The sequence below is a fragment of the Sus scrofa genome, chromosome 14 (genome assembly GCF_000003025.6).
Source record: "Sus scrofa isolate TJ Tabasco breed Duroc chromosome 14, Sscrofa11.1, whole genome shotgun sequence".
Lineage (NCBI taxonomy): Eukaryota > Metazoa > Chordata > Mammalia > Artiodactyla > Suidae > Sus > Sus scrofa.
In genome coordinates, this window is record NC_010456.5 from 88,445,146 (window position 1) to 88,464,682 (window position 19,537).

At 44.4% G+C, this 19,537-nt stretch overlaps 1 protein-coding gene across 1 annotated transcript in view; it reads right to left on the reverse strand.

Annotated features, from left to right (window-relative positions):
* The window catches only part of LOC102164887 (cell wall protein DAN4-like), a 72,138-nt gene that overhangs the window by 48,328 nt on the left and 4,273 nt on the right, over positions 1-19,537 (reverse strand). The window contains exons 2-7 of the mRNA XM_021073701.1: positions 15,346-15,417; positions 14,002-14,073; positions 11,011-11,092; positions 10,873-10,906; positions 9,786-9,865; positions 9,068-9,128 (exon numbers count right to left, since the gene is read on the reverse strand). Of these exons, the coding sequence (XP_020929360.1) occupies positions 9,068-9,128; positions 9,786-9,865; positions 10,873-10,906; positions 11,011-11,092; positions 14,002-14,073; positions 15,346-15,417 (401 nt within the window). The remainder of the gene's footprint in view (positions 1-9,067; positions 9,129-9,785; positions 9,866-10,872; positions 10,907-11,010; positions 11,093-14,001; positions 14,074-15,345; positions 15,418-19,537) is intronic.

Consider the following 19,537-nt stretch of genomic DNA (forward strand, 5'->3'; position numbering starts at 1 on the left):
CCAGCCTTCCTCAAAAAAGAAGAAAAATCTCAAATCTCAAATCTCAAAAATCTCAAAAACTTAACCCACCATCTAAGTAAATTAGAAAAAAAAAGAACAAATAAAACCTAAAGTAAGCAGAAGGAAGGAAATCATAAAGATCAGAGAGGAACTCATAAAATAGAGATTCAAAAAACAATAGAAAAAATCAATCAAACCAAGAGCTGGTTCATTGAAAAGGTAAACAAAATTGACAAACCTCTGGCCAGACTCACCAAGAAGAGGAGAGAAAAAACCCAAATAAACAAAATAAGGGGAAAAAAAAAAGAGAGAGAGAGAGAGAAATCACAACAGATACTGCAGAAATACAAAAAAAAAAAAAGCATACTATGAAGAATTATATGTGAACAAATTTGACAATGTAGAAGAAATGGAAAACTTTCTAGAGACTTACAGCCTGCCAAAACTGAATCAAGAAGAAAGAGACCAACTGAACAGACCAATCACTAGAAATGAAATTGAATATGTCATAAAAACACTCCCTACAAATAAAAGTCCAGGACCAGATGGCTTCACAGGTGAATTCTACCAAACATACAAAGAGGAACTTATACCCATCTTCCTTAAAATTTTCCAAAGTCATTCTATGATGCCACCATCATCCTAATAACAAAACCAAACAAAGATACCATGAAAAAGGAAAACTATAGGCCAATATCTCTGATGAATATAGACACAAAAATTCTCAACAAAATTTTAGCCAACCAAATCCAACAACGCATAAAAAAGACCATACACCATGACCAAGTGGGATTCATCCCAGATTCATAAGATGGTTCAACGTATGCAAATCAATCAATGTCATACACCACATTAACAAAAGAAAAGTCAAAAACCACATAATAATCCAACATCCATTCATGATAAAAACTCTTACCAAAGTGAGTGTAGAGGTAACATACCTTGACATAATAAAAGCCATTTATGACAAACCCACAGCAAATATAATACTCAATGAGGAAAAGCTGAAAGCCTTCCCACTAAAATCTGGAACAAGACAAGGATGCCCACTCTCACCACTGTTATTCAGCATAGTATTGAAAATCCTAGCCACAGCCATCAGACAAATAAAAGAAATAAAAGGCATCCAAATAGGAAGAGAAGAGGTAAAACTGTTACTGTATGCTGAGGACATGATACTATATATAGAAAACCCTAAGGACTCAACCCAAAAACTACTTGAACTGATCAACAAAACCATCAAAGTGGCAGGACATAGGTTTTACATCCAAAAATCAGTCACATTTCTGTATACTAACAATGAAATATTAGAAAAGGAATACAAAAATACAGTACCCTTTAAAATTGCACCACAAAAAATCAAATATCTGGGAATAAACCTGACCAAGGAGGTAAAGAACTTATATGCTGAGAACTTCAAGGAAATTAAGATGTAAAGAAATGGAAAGATATCCCATGCTCCTGGGAGGGAAAAATTAATATTGTAAAAATGGCCATACTACCCAAAGCAATCTACAGATTCAATGTAATCCCCATCAAATTACCCAGGACATTTTTCACAGAATTAGAACAATCCAAAAATTTATATGGAACCACAAAAGATCCAGAATTGCCAAAGCAATCCTGAGGAACAAAAACCAAGCAAGAGGCATAACTCTCCCAGACTTCAGACAATATTGCAAAGCCACAGTCATCAAGACAATGTGGGGAGATGGAATTAAGATGGTGGAATAGAAGGACTGGAGCTCAACTTCTCTCCTAAAAACAACAAAATTCACAACTAAAGGCTGAGCAATCTCCACCCAAATGGACCAGAAACCTTATAAAAGATACCCTACTCCAGAAGACAAAGTGGTGGACACATCAAGAGGTAGGAGGGGCGATTCAGCAATATAAACAACCCCATACCTCCCAGGTGGGAAGCCCCACAGACTGGAAGCTAACTGGTTCACAGAGACTCACCTATAGGAGTGAGTGTTCTGAGCCCCACATCAAACTCTCACGTGTGGGGATCTGGCATTGGGAGAAAGATCCCCTGGAGCATCTGGCATTGAAGGCCAGTAGGGCTTGTGCACAAGAGCTCCACGGGACTGGGGGAAATGGAGACCCCATTCTTAAAAGGTGCACAAATATTTTCACGTGCACTGGGTCCCAGGGCAAAGCAAAGTCTCCGTAGGAATCTGGGTCAAACCTGACTGCAGTTCCTGGAGGACATCTGGGAAAACAGGGGTGAATGTGGATTGTTGTGAGGGAAGGACATTGAAAGCAAAGCTCTTGGAAATATTCAGCAGCATGCCTTTCTCTGGAGGAGGCCATTTTGGGAAAATTCGGCCCCACCTTCAGTCAGGACTGAGAAGCCCCAGGGCAAACAACAATCCAGGTGGGATCACAGCCCCACCTCTCAGTAAAGGGCTACCTAAAGACCCCTCAGGCACACAGCTGCCTCTAATCCCATCCAGAGACTAAGCCCCACTCACCAGAGGGATAGAATCAGCTCCACCTACCAGTGGGCAGGCATCAGCCCCTCCCATCAGGAAGCCTACAGCAAGCCCCCATATTGACTTCAGCCACAAGGGGGCCAGACACCAGAAGTAAGAGAGGCTACAACTCTGTTGTCAGCAAAAAGGTCACCACACCAAAAACCTATAAAAATGAAAAGACAGAGGACTATAACTCAGATGAGGGAGAAAGGAAAAACCCCAGAAAATCAGCTAAGTGATCAGGAGATTCTCAGCCTCCAGAAAAAGACTAGACTGTTGATGCTGAAGATGATGCAAGACATTGGAAAGAAACTGGAGGCAAAGATGGGTAACTTACAGGAAACACTGAGCAAAGAGATACAAGATATAAAACTTAAACAAGAAGAGATGAAAAACACAGTAACTGAAATAAAAAATTCACTAGAAGCAGCCAACAGCAGAATACAGGAGGCAGAAGAACGAATAAGTGAGGTGGAGGACAGATTAGTGGAAATTACGGATGCAGAACAGAAAAGAGAAAAAAGATTGAAAACAAATGAAGAGAGCCTCAGAGAACTCTGGGACAACATTAAATGCACCAACATCCATATTATAGGGGTACCAGAAGGAGAAGAGAGAGAGAAGGGGACAGAAAAATATTCCAAGAGGTAATAGCTGAAAACTTCCCTAACATGGGAAAGGAACCACTCACTTAAATCCAGGAAGCACGATGAGTACCATATAAAATAAACCCAAGGAAGAACACCCGAGACACATATTAATCAAACTAACCAAAATTAAAGACAAAGAGAAAATCGTGAAAGCAGCTAGAGAAAAAAAACAAATAACATACAAGGGAACCCCAATAAGGTTATCGGCAGATTTTTCAGCAGAAACTCTGCAGACCAGAAGGGAGTGGCATGATGTACTTCATGTGATGAAAGGAAAAAACCTCCAAGATTACTTTACCCAGCAAGGCTCTCATTCAGATTTGAAGGAGAAAGCAAAACCTTCACAGATAAGCAAAAGTTGAGAGAATTCAGCAACACTAAACCAGCCTTACAACAAATACTAAAGGAACTTCTCTAGGCAGAAAAGACAGCAATAGGAAACAAAAATTCCTCAAATGACAAGGCTCACCAGTAAAGGTATATATATATGTGTGTGTGTGTATATATATATATGATGTCTGCTCTCACCACTCTTCAACATAGTTTTGGAAGTCCTAGCCATGGCAATCAGAGAAGTAAAAGAAATAAAAGGAATCCAAATTGGAAAGGAAGAAGTAAAACTATCCCTATTTGCAGATGACATGATACCATACCCAGAGAATCCTAAAGACTCTACCAGAAAACTGTTAGAGCTCATTCATGAATTTGTCATAGTCACAGGATACAAAATTAATACACAGAAAACGATGGCATTCCTATACACTAACAATGAAGAGCAGAAAGAGAAATTAGGGAAGCAATCCCATTTACCATCACATCCAAAAGCATAAAATACCTAGGAGTAAACCTACCTAAAGAGACAAAAGACCTGTACTCTGAAAACAGGCAGCTTTAAATACTCATCCTGTCCAGACTCAGGGATGTCCACTGTTCTCCATTAACCTTGCTAACCTAATAAAGGATTTCTTTCTACAGTTTCAAGAAATCACCACTAAAAAAGGAAAACAGATGTTACAAAAAGGGGGAATTTTGGTCTAAGCATACAAATATGGTTTAGACTTGATAAAACCAAACCAAAACAAACACAATTTATATTGTTGGTTGGAACACAACTGCCATTACTTCAGCTTGTATATTCTTTAACTCAACTGGAAACCTAAGAAAATGGTTTTATGGAGAAAACAATATTTTTGGAAACTTTCACCCATAGTAGTTCAGAGCAAATATATTACAGTATTGTTAGGGTCTTATTGAAGCACTTAAAAAATTCAGTAATGAATTTCTTTTACAAAAATCTCTCAGGAAATGAAAACCTTAAGGATCTTAGATTACAATGTATAGATTTTGCTTACTGGAAAGGATATCAAATAGAAGACTCTTGGCTGTGGAGTTCTCATTGTGGCACAGTGGAAATGAATCTGACTAGTATCCATGAGGATGTGGGTTCGAACCCTGGCCTCGCTCAGTGGGTTGGGGATCTGGTGTTGCTGTGAGCTGTAGTATAGGTCACTGACATGGCTCGGATCCTGCATTGCTGTGGCTGTGGCATAGGCCAGGAGCTGTAGCTCTGATTTGATCCCTAGCCTGGGAACTTCCATATGCCATGGGTGTGGCCCGGAAAAAAAAAAAAAAAAGCAAACAATAAAAAAAAGGATTCTTGGCTGCCACGATGAAAAGAATCTTATCAAGTACTATTAACCAACTCATGCACAGCCATACTTAAAGACATACATTCATGGATTTACAAGGCCAATATAGGCTCCTCATAATTCTTATCAATGACTTTTCAGATGTTCCTAAATCTATAAAATATTTCCCTGTCAGCATACATCCAATTTTGCTAATTATTCAACTAATTCACTTACTTCTGAAGTCTCTATGATTTGAAAGTGATATTGCAAAACCCAATAGCTCTTAATTTTTAAAACAACTTTGAAAAGGGATACTTGTACTATAATCCAGACTGAATGTTGTGCTTTCATACTAGATAAGTCCTCTAATGTTGTCATTTAATTACACACATATAAAATAAAATTTCTTCATTGAAGGATTCCATTTTTAGTCTAAATGAAATTATGGAAGGGATTCATGGCTTAAATCTCTGCTTATGACTTTATTATTTTTGGCTCTATTGATTGTATTCTGTATAATTTATAGAATAATAATCTCTTGTGCTTCTTGATGTATATTCAAAAGTCCAACTAAAATAAATATCTAAATGACTTGAAACTATTGATCATATCTATAGTTCTCTATAAAAAGATGGGCACACACAATGCACATTCAGGGTAAATCTGGCATAGATCCTATTGGACAACCTAGAATTGACTATTCTTGCCAAGCATTCTACTACCCTAAATCCATGAAAAGAAAAAAATAACAGGGCTATTAAGACCTGCCATTGAGAAACATGATGGATCCAGGCCAGGTAAGCAGCCACCCTGGCATCAAGGGACCAAATATTTGATTGCCTAATGCTTTCTATCAAAAAATTAATAATCAAAAGGGGGAAATGATGAAACAAAATTTACATTGTAAGGCAGATCAAGAAAATTTAAACATAAAATTCTCTCTTGTGTCCATTTGGGCTTCCTCCCTCTCTCTTTAAAGTGCAGTGTGCATCTGCATCACATATTAACCAGAGCTCCTCAAAGAAGTGAGCACCTGCTTGACCATACAGAAAAAGGTTTTCCTTTCTTCTGTTGCTAGTAATGTAATTTCTTAAAAGAATAGCACTATCAAGTTCCCTTGTGGTGCAGCGGGTTAAGGATCCAGAGTTGTCACTGCAGTGGCTTGGGTCATAGCTGTGACATAGGTTCAATCCCTGGCCTGGGAACTTTCACATGCCCTGGTCGAGGCCAAAAAAAAAAAAAAAAAAAAGAGAGAGAAGAAGACTTTCCATTGTTGGGGGGAGTGGAGAACAGTACTATTTTCCAACTCAGTAGGGGGTCATAGTGACTTACTGCTCACTTTGTACATGCTTGTCTGGACTATTATCCTTGGTAAGCTTTGTGTAAAATATCGATGTTATTTGGATATATCACCCTTTGTCTCAAAAACGTTTATGACTATGCTTTCGACTCCTAACAGGTGGAAGAGTTCTCAGAGTTTTCTGAGAGTCAGTCTCCTGGATTATAACCCTCAGTTTGGCTCCATAAAATTGGGCTTTAAAAATTCCTAACTTGATTATTAATTGAATTTTAACCCACAGAAGTAAACAATCAAAGAGCTTCCTCTGGGGAAGAGGTCAGGGAATACCTGGGATGGGATCTGAGGGGACTTTCTGGTGGCAATTATAATGTTCAAAGTCTCATGGGTTTGGGTTTACACAGGTGTTGTGTGAATTTTTCATAATTTATCAAATGATACACTTAAGTTTGCTGGATTTCAAAGGGAGACTCTTAAGAAAAATCGTTCCTCAGTTAAATATATGCAGAATGAAGGGTATGGGAGTGAGGTAGCCTATGATAAAAGATAAAGGAAATGCTGTCAGATATAAATGGAAAATTCAGGAAATGGAGAGGGCTGTCCATTGTATAACTGTTTCCACTTTGCTGTAGTTTTGAAATTTCCATAATAAAAGGAAGAAAGAAAAAAAATAAAGGATAAAAATTAAAAATAAAACATGGACACAGTGAGGCAGAAGCCATGGTTCATACTGGGTGATAAGTGACTAATGACAGGAAAAGATCAAGGGTTGTGGGAAGCCTGAAGGACTAGATGACCAAGAAAGCTTTGGGATCGAGGTGCCCTGAGGGTAAGGCCTAAAAAGGATGGTAGGATAAATACTGCAAAACGGAGGAGGGGCTTGCAGTAGGTGGGCTTACAGCAGAGGCTGGACCTTGGAGGGCCTTGGTGTTTGGATTGAGGACCTTAGCCTTCCCAGTAAGGCTGGGTTAGGGAAGTGGCCTTCTCAGCCCCTTGGGACCTGTGCAGAGGATGGGCTGGAGCACAGGCTTGGAGGCAGGGAGGCCAACAGAGGCCTCTGCCTAGTCCCGAGGTAGCCCGAGAGGCTGAAGAGGCCGCGTGCCTCATGCTCACCCTTCCCAGCTATTCACACCCATGCTCAGCCCACTGACTTATTCATAACAACAGCCTCATAAACAGCTTCTACTTTACTTATGGTCCCAGTTCCTGCCTCGAGCTTCCCTTCCAAGTGACGGTCATGCTGTGTGGCAGCTTTTGACAAGATGACAGCAGTTGTGAAGGTCAGAGCAGCACTGCTGTACCCCGCTGGCAGAGGGTGTGCAGCGGGCACCTGTCACCTCAGCTGGGCCACCATAGGGCATGAATGACAACTGGCATCCTTCCCTGATGTCTGACAGGTCTGTGTGTGTCCCGGGGACATAATCAGGGAACTGAAGCTGTCAGGTTGCTGCACAGCTGGCATGTTACACAAGAGAAGCAGCAGAAGACCCTGTGTGTGTGGGAGTTGCTGGTTCAGGCCCACACCTCACACTGTGGGTCCCAGGGTCAGAGGACAGGAGGAGTCAGACAGCTGCCACCCACAGGGGGCTCAGCTGGAGGCTTTCACCCTGCTCTTTTTTATCCACTTCCCTCCCTGTCCGGGCTCAGCACAGGGATCGGGGCAGAGCCAGAGGTCAGTGATGGAAGGCTTAGCACCAGCTCCTGTTGAGGCACTCTGTGCTTTTTCTAGGGCCACCAGCTTCCAGAGCTGTACCACTCACTGTGGCTCCACTGCATCTCTGTCTCACTGCAGAGCTGATACTGGGGGTGGGGGTTGTTCCTACTTCTTGGAGGTGAAAGTGGAGCTGGCAGGTACTGGGCAGTTTGCTCCGGTTTCGTGCCTGTGGGCAGCAGAGCTCAGATGTGAACACTACTCTGTCTGACCCCAGGACCTGTTGCCCTGGAGCCTTGCAGTTAAGAGCACAGTGGCCAGGACCCCCTTCCTGGGTCTGTGTCCAGCTGCATCCAGCTGTGCTGTCACCAGTGGAAGCGTGTCCTTCTCCAACCGCCTCAGCTCTATGAATCCCCGTGATGTGGATACAGAAGCCAGCACACGTGGGGCTCACTCAGAGAGAGGGCTTCTCTCAGGAAGTTCCTGTACGGGGTCCTCAACTCACTGGTGTGAGGACCCTTCCAGGGGAGAGAGGGCATCCTTGTCCAGTCCCACAGCTCAAGGACAGGCCTTCCCCACGTAACCACTGGGTGCAGTGGTAGCTGTGAGTATTGGTGTGGATGTCTTTGTCAATCTGTATTCCTGGTACGATGGTGACCATGACTAATGTTCGATTCTTTTATTCATCCATTGAAATCATCATGTCTTCCTTCTCCATTTTCTGGATGAGGAAAATCACTTGATATTTTATATACCGAGTCAGGCTTTCATTTCAGTCCTGAGCTCTAATTAGTCTTGATGAATTGTCCTTTTTATATGCTGTCGGATTCCATTTGCTAGTGTTATATTCAGGGTTTAAAAATACCTTTCCTGATTTTTTCTTAAACAAGGTTGAGGCACTCTGTCCTTTTTATTTCTTAATAAAACTTTTGGTTTTGAGTTGTTAAAAGGTACTTACACTTAACTTACTAGGGTAATTATTTTCCAACATATATAAGTCAAGTTATACCCTAAACATATACACAGCTATATGTCAAGTATATCTCAATAGAACTTGAAGAAAAAGTAATTATACACATATCCACACCACAACCCCTAGCAGACATGACTCACAGAAAACTGAACTTACATGTATAGTCAATGCACAATCATGTGCTTCACATATTTCTATAAAAAACACCCCATGCACACATATCATTACCCTTGGAAACCACACCCATGCACATACCGCACGCACAGCATACATACTCACTCCACTCAAACCAAGCATACACCACACACAGAGACACTTCCTGCTCACATTTACATCACACGTACAGGAATGCCATTCTGTCTAGAAAAGTGGTCCCAGGACTTACCTCCTACACAAGCATAGAATGTGTCTCCACCCATAACGTCCTTACAGGAATTTCCCACGAACTGGAACAGATACATAGGTGGCAGGGGTTGGGGAGAGAGAAGGCATGAGCATGGAGAGAAGTGACTCCTTCTCCCTTCTCATATTTAGCCCACACTCACCGATCTAATAAAACCTTCCTCCCCAGATTTGGGCACTTCAAACAAGTGCTTCTTTCCTTCTACAATTTGAAGCAGCTACAAGAAAAGAAGATGGCTTGGAAAACAGCCAGGGGTTGAGGACACAGCAGGTCCCATATCAAGAGACAGGTTCTTGACTCCTGCCCTTCAGACTCCGAGGGCCACACCCTGGCATCTGCCAGCAGCCCACCCTTAGGGAGTGGAAAGTTCCTGCACCCCAACCTCTGGTGTGTAGGTTTACACAACACTTGTAATTCACCTGCACAGGCTACTTGGTGTCCAGACACTTGGGGTGGGTGGAGGGCCATTCTCTGGGTGACTCTGGCACAGCAGCTTTTGAAAGCTCTCCCCAACTGGGTTCCAGAGTCACACTTGATTACCTCTCCTGAATTACCTGGTTTTTCTTATAGTCTTTTAAACCCAGGGAGTAAATTTTGGTCTTCATCCTCTGAGACATGCTAACCTAAGTGAAAGAAGGCATTGACTATAAAACACACAAATATGTGGAGCACAAAGTTAGAGATGATGGACAGGACTCACTTGCTTCTTAGTCTCCTGTAGTGCCGATGGCTGCAGTGGTCCAGCAGTCAGAGTGTAAATCAGGCTGGAAGCTTTCCTGTCTGCAGAAGAAGCAGAGAGAGGCCCATCAGCAAGGTACCTGGAGTGACCTGCCTCAGGTTGCCAGGCCCACAGTACTGCCCCCCACACCTCCTCTTCCTGGAGAGAAGCTACCCCGACCCTAACACCCACCAACCAGAGCGCCTGCAGAGAGAGGAGGCCTTAACCCAGCACCCACTTGACACATGAGGAGTCTGAGACCAGCTCAGAGATCTTCTTAGTGACCCTCACCATGAGCAGAAGGCACAGCCTTTGCCCTGAAAGGAAGCTCCAGCCACGTCACTGCGTGAGGACAAGCCTTTAGGGGAGCCAGGGAGGAGCAGCCACATGGACTGTACAAGGCTTCCCGCTGGATCAGGGGACAGCTGGGCTCTGGCCTGGGCATTGCTGACACGCACCTCTGCTGGCTCTATGGGTCCTGGCCTTCAGAACTCGAGGTCAAGGTGCCTGTGCAGTGGCCCCTGCCCTGCTCCCTACCTGTCCCCACCAGCCCACGCATCTTTCCTGCAGGAGCTGCAACCCTACACTCTAGATGTAGATGGTTCTGGGAGAGCACAGGCTTTTCCACCATCAGAGGCACAGTCACAGGACGAGACTCAACCAGAGGGAAGAAGCTGAAGGGGTGGAGGCAGAGCCAGAACTGCGGGGGACAAAAGTGTGGGCAGCCAGGGGGACAGCAAGGTCTCTGGTCCCTAAATTGAACCCTGTCTGCTTGCGGTCCCTCGATTTTCTCTTTTGTCTTCCATGCAGCCCAATCACAGATCAAGAACTTGCGATCTAGAAAGAACCAGGAGTGTAAGCCATGACCCCAGGTGGTTCTCAGACACAGTCCTGGGGGCGGTTTTCTTCCTCACTGTGCAGAGGAGGAATCTGCAGCACAGAGAGGGTAAGGAATTTGCTCCAAGCATCAGCACTAGGAATTGGCTGAGGTGGGTCTGCAGCAGCCCTCACTGAGGCCCGGGCCAGGCTCTGTCCCACCTGAGCACAGCGACGTTGGCAGGCAACTTACTTGGGTAGAAAACTTTCTGAATCTGCATATTTGCCTGCAACAAAATGAAGGAAAGTTGGAGGAGGGCAGTAAGATGACCCAGTAATGCCCATAAAAACTTGTAAGCAGAATAAATTAACAGAGCTGTAGAGTCTATACCTTTTTAAATCCTTCCTGCATTTTTGCGGGTCCTGCAGGCACTATATCCCGAAGTCTTTTAAGAGCATTCCGTATTACATTCCTGAAAACAAATCAGAAAAGAGTAGTGGTGGAATGAGGGCTGACTGTTATGAAACAGACCAGCTGCCCTGGCATCATTCTGCTGTATGCAGACCTGCCTGGACAGGAAGACACGCATCACCCTGTCATGATCCTTCTGCCCAAGTCTTTGACACTGACAGGTCTTCTCTGTCCCCAATTTGGTGAGCATGGAGGACGATGCTGCCTTGCTGGTCCCAGGTCAGGGCCCGGCTTTCCATGTGCTCACCTCTGTCTCAGGCATGCAGACCTCAGGGGACTCAGCAAGGGCCCAGCCTTGACCTTCCATGGTGAAGGGGAGCACCCAGGCATCTGCACCTGTGAATTGGCCCTCACAACGTGACCTGTGCTACTGCTGGCACCTAAGGGGTCCCTGGTGAAGGCATGTTAGCCTCAAACAGGGTAGGACGAGTTTGCAAAGCTCGCTTTCCTGATACTTTCCCTGTCCTTTCCCATGATCCCCTGTCATAGGCCCCTCAACTGGACATGATTTCTGAAAGTGTCCTCCCCTTTCTGGATCGGGGCTAAAGGAAATAGCCAAGCTGCTCCATTTGAGTCTAGGGCTCCTGGGCTTCAAGTGCTCCTGAAGAGAAAGACCATAATCTGGAAAAGAGGCCCTAGGGCTGTCTGTGTGCGTGGAAGAGCATTGGCCCCAGGCTGCCACAGGGATGGGCTATCAGCCTCTGTGAAGGCAGACAGTAAGGGATGGGACTGGGACACTCCAGCGGGTGGGCTTGTTCAGGCTAATCCAGGGTGACGGTGTGCGAGGTCACAACAAGTCTAAGGAGAGCTTGGACTCTGAAGCCTGGCGCAAGAGATGACACTGACACTGACAGTGGGCAGAAGAGATGCTGATGTGCAGAGCGATCTCAGAGCCCCAGACCATCCCAGTCCAGGAAGAGAGAAGACCTGTGACCCAGGGCCAGTGGAGGCCAAACCAGGCCTTGCCTAATCTAGAAGGAACACACATCTTCGTACTTTAGGGAAGATTTCCATTTTGTCAACCACGCCCCAAATAGGCTAGAGGTCTCATTCCTCCCCAGCCTCCTGCCCAGCACCCTGGCCACCAGGCAAAGTTGTTGCCTGAGTGGGCTTTCTCCAGTGCTGCCTGTCCAGTGCTACTCCCAGTTCTGCTCAGAGAGGGACACTGGGCTCCTAGCATCCTCAGTAAGCCCTCCTGCTCTGAAAGGACCCCTCTCATATCATAAAAGAGCCGCTTCCAACTCTTCCCAATTGTTACTGGCCCCCGCCACCACTGCCATCACCCCTGGGGCTTCCTAGCCCTGTGCTGTCTGGCTTTTCCAACACTGGGACCAAGCGTCTTTGTGGGCTCTGCCATCCTCAGCCTGCTCCCCCTAGTGGACGGGACTCAGAGAGCACCATGCCTGGTCCCAGGCTTGCCCCCACATTCTCCCCAGACCCACCAGAGGTCTCCCTCATCAGACTCCTGCAGCCACTTCTGGACTCACTCTGCACACCAGGACCCACCCTAGCCCTTCGCCATATCCTGCTAAACTCCTAGGCAGAGAGATACTTTGGAGATAGCCTAATCCCAAATTCAGCCCAGCTCCCAAGAAGATTCTGCGAGCTCTCCCTGAGCTGGAACCATGACAGCCGTGGTTGTTTTGAGTTGTCTTCCTAGGTAAGTATCCCCTGCCATCTCCTACCCATCCCACAAAGGATTTCACATCATTTCCACTCCCCTGAGCTCCATTCCTATTCCTTAATCCTCCCTCATGTATTTTCCTCCTTCACTCTCCAGAGGAGAATGGGGAGGTCTCTCATGAGATTCATTGATGCTGTCTGGGTACATGCCAGGGGAGACAGTGGTCTTCCTCTCCCCCACAGACAGCCACTCCCCCAGAGGCGCATGTCAGTGTCCTCTGCCTCACCCTCTGCCACCTGCCAGTATCCCTCCCCCATGAACTTTCTTTCTCCCACTTCAAATTCACTCTGGTCTCTCTCTTCTAAACTCAAACTACATACATGCACAAAACCACACCTCCTCCTAGCTCACAGAGTAGGAAGCTCATTCCCTGCTTCTCCAGGGAGCCAGGCATGGGGAGTGCTGTCTCTATGCACTGGTACCTCTCCCTACCCTCTAGCCTTGCAGTTTTTGCTCATCTGCTGCTCTGGCTTCTCCCCAAGGCCCTGAACAGGGGAGGAGGGATACCAATCTTAAATGTCCTCAACCTATCATTGCTGCTTCACCCACCAAATTCCAGTCGTTTGCATAATGAGAATCTTAACCTCCAAACTACCCAGAAGTTCCAGATCTTCCCTCCTCCAGGCCTTTGGGCACACTGGGTCTACTTCTGGCCCACTTCGGATGCTGCATGTCATGTCTCCCTCTTGCACTCCAGCCCAGCCTGGTATTTGGAATCATACTCATGGGTTCCCTTGTCTCAGACCACTAAAGGACAAAGTTCCTATACACTGAAGCCCCGAATATTTCAATATTCCCACGCCTTCGTCCCTGGTTCTGACTCTCCTCCTCATCCCCACTCTGTCTCCTCCTCACCCCCACTGGCCCAAAGGAGAGGGTGACACACACAGCAGATGCCCAACCCTGGCCAGTGTTCATAAAAAGCCTGCACATCTGCTCCACCAGATCAAGAAAATTCTCATAGCCAGCCTGACCATAAGAAAAGGAAAAGCCCCCATGGAAGGACTCAGGACAGGTAGAGAGCAGGGGTAAGAGGGGGTGGAGATGGTCTACTGTCAGTGCAGCCGGGGTCAGTGGGAGCCAAGGGAGCAGGGGCTGGGGATCAGGTTAGGCATTGAGGGGAGCCCAGAAGGGGCCTGCCACACCCAGTGGAAACTATCAGCTCCTTGTGTCTCTCTGCGACCCTGCCCACCAGGCCTAACTTGGGGGCTTAAAGCAGCACTTACCTGTCTTTATTGAGCCACAGGATGGTGTTTCCATATGAGGAGTAGGTGATGAGTGAAACCCGCAATTCAGGGCTGGGGAGGAAGCATGGCTCGTAAGAAGCCATGAACAAGTGGTCAAAATTATACCAATGGGGGTGAATGCCAATTTTCCTGGTCCCCATCCCAACTCTTTTGCTTTGGTGTGCATTTCTTGAATCCTGGAAGTTCCCATTTCTTTTGTGACAGACTCAGAGGCCTATAGGATATGTGGTCTTACTGGAAGTGACTGCTAGGATAACATCGTGTTCCATTCCTACAATCCCAATAGCCCAAGTCTCTATCTATCTGTCTGTCTGCCTGTCTCTCTCTCTCTCACACACATGCACACACAAACACACATATAGGCATATGCACACACTCCCTGCATACACAAGAGGGTAGCTGCCTGTGCATTCCTGCATGAGGGCCTCTCCTCTGGCCTCTCTTCTAATGTAAAATTCTTTGGAACTTCCCACACTTCTCTCCTTACCTGTCTTCCCTGCCTCCCTCTCATCTCAAAGAAATTATTCTACCTTTCAGCAGCCATTCATATATATCCTTCCCCTTTCCTCCACTATCTTAAGACCAACTGACCCACATTATCTTTTTGAAAATATATACCATAGATACCTAGCTGGGTTCCCCACTTGTCCTGGTTCATGTTCCAACCCCTTTTACCCATAATTATGAGACTTTTCTCCTGGGGGGCACAACCCTGATCATGTCAGACCCCTGCTCAAGAATCAGCTATAGCTCCCTATTGCTCACAGCAAGAAATCCAAACCCCTGGGCCTGGCATTATGAGCCCCATGGACTTGGCCCCAAGCTGTGCTGTCCAGCCTCATTTCCCAGCTCTCCCTTGAGATAACCCTGCTCCCAGCAGAACAGACCGCTCACAAAAAAAAAAATCTCCTTGATAGTTTCTGTTACCCTGTCTTTCAAGACCTAGTTCAAAATTCCACATTCTCTAGGAATCCATTTACATTTTTTTCCCTAAGAGCACTTGCTTTTTCTTTAAAGTTGCAAGCAACACCTTTGCCCTTTTCTTTGGTCCTTGGAACCCTTTAACCTAGTGCTTAGTTATGTGTTACGGATTTGCCTGTTTCCTAATCTGCAAGGTCCTCAAGGACAGACTGTGTCCCCTACATTGTGTGACCCAGGCAGGAGCCAAGAAAGCTGCTGGGACACGATGGAATCAGTGTGACTGGTCATTCTCTCTGCTTTAGAACACCCCCCTGGGCTCTGTTCCTGACCCGAGGGACTCCTATGCCCACCGAATGGAAAGAGATATGTACTCTGCCTGGCAGAGGAAAACTCCAGCCGTACTTTGTAAACCTCTTCACCAATTTTTCCACTAATTTGCAAATGTCCTTCCAGGAGTCGCCTACATTCTTCGACCTGAAAACCAAGAAGACTTGATTAAAAGGGATGAGGCATCTCCATTTGGTGAGCAGATTTTCTACCTCCCCAGTTCCAGTAGCCCCATGAACTACTCTTCCCCAGCCTCAAGTAGCTAAAGGATGCTCAACACTCGGTGGGTCACTCTGGTGGCAACTTTCATCAATGTGAGTAGTGGGGAGGGTGACCAACCTTACTCAAATGCATGGGGAGGAGGGCCTTTGGGTGGCAAACCAGGATGTGGATTCACAAGGAATAAGGGAGGGTGCATTGGTTGGGAAAGGCTAAGCAATTATGATATGCTGGCTCCCCTGGTACCCCAGTTTGGACACACCCAGAAGAGCCCTGGCCTCAGGCATGAGAAGGATGTGCTACTCAGGTTATTTTATTTCACTTTTTTCTTATCATCCTGCAAAACTGAGCCACTCTGGACACTGAAAGGCTTTTCTGGGATCTCTCCCTATAAAGGGGCAGAAGTTGGCCAAGGACACTGCTGTCCTGGCATCATTGTCCCTAACCAGCCGGGTAAGTTGGAGGACCTTTCTATTCCTACTTTCAGTTTCTCCCTGCTATTGGCACTAACTTTAGTACCTGAATGGAGACTGGGAGGCTGAAGGGGATTAGGGCCGTATAACCCCTTCTGTCTAGGTGGGAAGAACTTCCATTTGCCCTACTGGCCAGGGTTCAAAGGTCCCTGCAATCCCACACATCTGCAGGTCTGCACTAGTCCAGGTTATGGAGGGCAAATATTGGTCTCACAGGCTAAGTGTCTTGTCAAGGTTCTCCAATGGTAGGGGTGAAACTAAGGCTGGTGCCCTGTTCTGGGCCCTTTCCAGTGAATGTTGGCAAATGTGCTTCATTTGGTTTCTTCCTTTCACCTCCAGTGATCACTATGCCCATAAATACCCTGAATGTCGTGTGTGTGTGTGTGTGTGTGTGTGTGTGTGTGTGTGTGTGTGTGATTCTCACATCCCAAGAGCATCCTTCTCCTCTATATTTCCTTCTGTCTCCTCTTGGTTCTATCTAAAACTATCAGGCGGTGGTAAGGAAACTAAGGATGGATGACTCTAACAATACCAGGGTTATCATTAATGGAGCACATATACACCAGGCATGCATGATTTATAATTCCAAAAGAACGCTGATAGCATCATTATTCCCATTTTACAGATGAGAAAACTGAAGCTCTCACAGATCAAAGAATTTGTCAAAATTCTCATGGACCTGAACCCAGAGCTAGCTGCAAACCCCATGACTTATCCCCTGAACTTGATAGTTCTGGGAGACACTGCTGGGTGTGACAATTGCTGGGTGACAAAGCACAAAACTCTGACAATCCACCCACAATACAGACCTTCTCTTGGAAGCTCCTATGCTTAAGTGCAAGGCAAGTCCTTTCCTAACTATTCATACCACATTCTGCTTTCCTTCTCATTACTCCTCTCCTCTGTGTTTGAAGATCTTCCAAAGAACATATAAAGGGAAAAAAAGTCTTCAACCCACACTCTGGAAAAGGTTCCAGTGTGTGATTATTTTGAATGAAGGTCTAGATTCTAGAATGCAGAAGAACAGTGCTTATGGTAGTGGAAAATACCACAGGGGCCTTAAGGTCCCTAGGAAGGAGGTGGTTTGGAAAAGAACAACCACAGGGGCTTCTGGCACAACTTCAAGCATGAATTAGTGCCACTCTTAAATGAGAATGGAGATATGAGGGTCACCAGAAATTTGAGGACATCTCTGCTATTAAATCTTGAGGCCAAAACATCCTAGTGAGATAACCATGCTAGGACATTGGAAGTGGCTATGACAGGATCATAGAGGGGAGCTGAGCTATAAGAAAGCTAAATTTTCTTCCCCCTCATAGTAAGAACTCAACAGAGAAGGTATAAACCTCTAAAAAACAAACAAACAAACAAACAAACAAACAAAAAACAGGAAATAGCAGTCAGTGCAGGCACAGCATTAGAAACATGGTCATAATATCAGAAGAAAAATCTGGAAGATTCATAAGTGGCTTCCTCTGGGGAGTGGGATCAGAAATTGGGAGGCAAGGGTCGGGAGACTCAAGATTTTTGTTATGAATAGTAACAGTATTTGATTTAAATTAGGCTCAAGCATTTTCTTCTAAATGTGAAAATAAAATTGTAAACGAAAACTTGTAGCAAAGAGAATGTCACAAAAATGGCAGATTCTGAAAAATCTAAGCCCCCATTCCCCCATGGAGACATCAAACAGCTAACCATAAACTGTCAGCACCAACTTTACAGAAGCTTTAGAAAACAATAAAATATTTACAACAAACAGCAAAATATGCAATCAAGAAATAGCTATCTTCAAAACAGTAGGAGAGTTTTGCTGCATATTTCATCACATTTTCCCCACACCTTCTCTCACATGGTGGCAGTTTTGGTCTTGATCACTGTTCCAGTCCCATGTTATCCTTGATCCAAAGGGAGCAGTGTAGACTTTACTTACAAATTATTGTGTAAAACTCTCCTTAACTGACTGGAGTCAGTTAGTATGTTTAAAATGAGCTATAGGCATAGTTGAATTTAGAAACAGACACATACACCCACGCCAGGAGAAAGCCCAGGAAAGTCTGGAGAAGACCTTAAGCTTTCACCTTAGGCTTATACCTAGGCTCAGTGCTGGTTTAGCTAAGTGCTAAAGGAATGTCCTAGAAAAGAGCAAGCTACTATGTACAAAATAAAGGAGCTATGATGATGTACTGGACAGCACAAAGAATATAGCCAGTATCTTGTAATAATTATTAAGGGAATACATAACCTTTAAAACCGTGAACCACTATGTTGTACACCTGTAACTTATACTTTAATTTAAAAAAATGGAAAAAAATTTCAAATAAAAGACAATAGGCAGGGACAGCAGACACGTACAGTCTCTCCTCTCTTGTCAATGACAAAAGTACTCAAAGGCCAGCAACCTTAGCCAACGGGAAATTTCTCAGCTATCGTCAAAAGTTGTACAAACATGAAAAGTTCAAAAAATAAACTATGCTTGGTTTCTTTTAAAAAAAAATTGTTCTGAAAAGAACAGAAGAGGTGACTGCTCTTTCCCTCTCCTTCCCTCCTTCTTTCTCTCTCTTTAATGTGTGTGTGTGTGTGTGTGTGTGTGTGTGTGTGTGCATGCCTTTTTACAATTTTGCAATGGTTTTATGTTTATTTCAGATCCTGGCAATTGGGGAATCTCTGTCAATACATTCAGTGAAAAAGAATTAAGGGAACAGAAACTCCAGTGATCATGCACAACAAGGAATATTCTTTGTAAAAGCAGTTTGGAAAAGTTTCAGAATAAAGAGACTAAGTCATCCACTTACAGCAACAGATAAAAGCAATACAATCCTGGGTTGTAAGCTTTGGTGAATTCTACTTTCTAGAGGTACCACATTATAGTAACAAAAATACTAATTTTCAACAAAAATCACAAAACTTACAAAGAAAGAAGACCACTGTTCATTCAAAGAAACTAAATAAAAGTACACAAACCATTACTGAATAAGCCAAGGCATCAGATTTACTAAACAAACACTAAAAAGCATCTATCCTACATATGCTCAGAGGTAGGAGAGTAAAGACAAAGAAATAGAGGAAACCAGGATAATGATATATGGGAAAAATAAATATTGTTGAAAACATAAGTTATTAACAAATCAAGCAGAAATTTTAGAGAAGAAAAATGCAATAATAAATTAAAACATTCATTAGGGTGGTTCAATAACAGATTATAATAAGCAGAGCAAGGAATCAGCAAAACTAAGGATAGGACAATTGATACTGTTTAGTGTCAGAAGCATAAAGGAAAAAGAATGAATACAAGTGGTCTGAGTCTAAGGGCCCTGTAGGATACACTTAAGCAGACCAATAAACATGTTGTGTGAATTCTTGAAGCCAATAAGAAAAATAAGTGGAAACATTATTTAAAGAAGTAACATCCAAAAATGTCTAAAATTAGATGAAAAGCATGATCCCACAATTCCAAGAATCTCAACTAAATTCAATTCAGTAAAACAAAAAAGATCACATAAAGATCACATCAAGACACATTACAATCAATATTGAAGACAAAGACTAAGATTACAGAGTTCAAATTCTGAACCTAT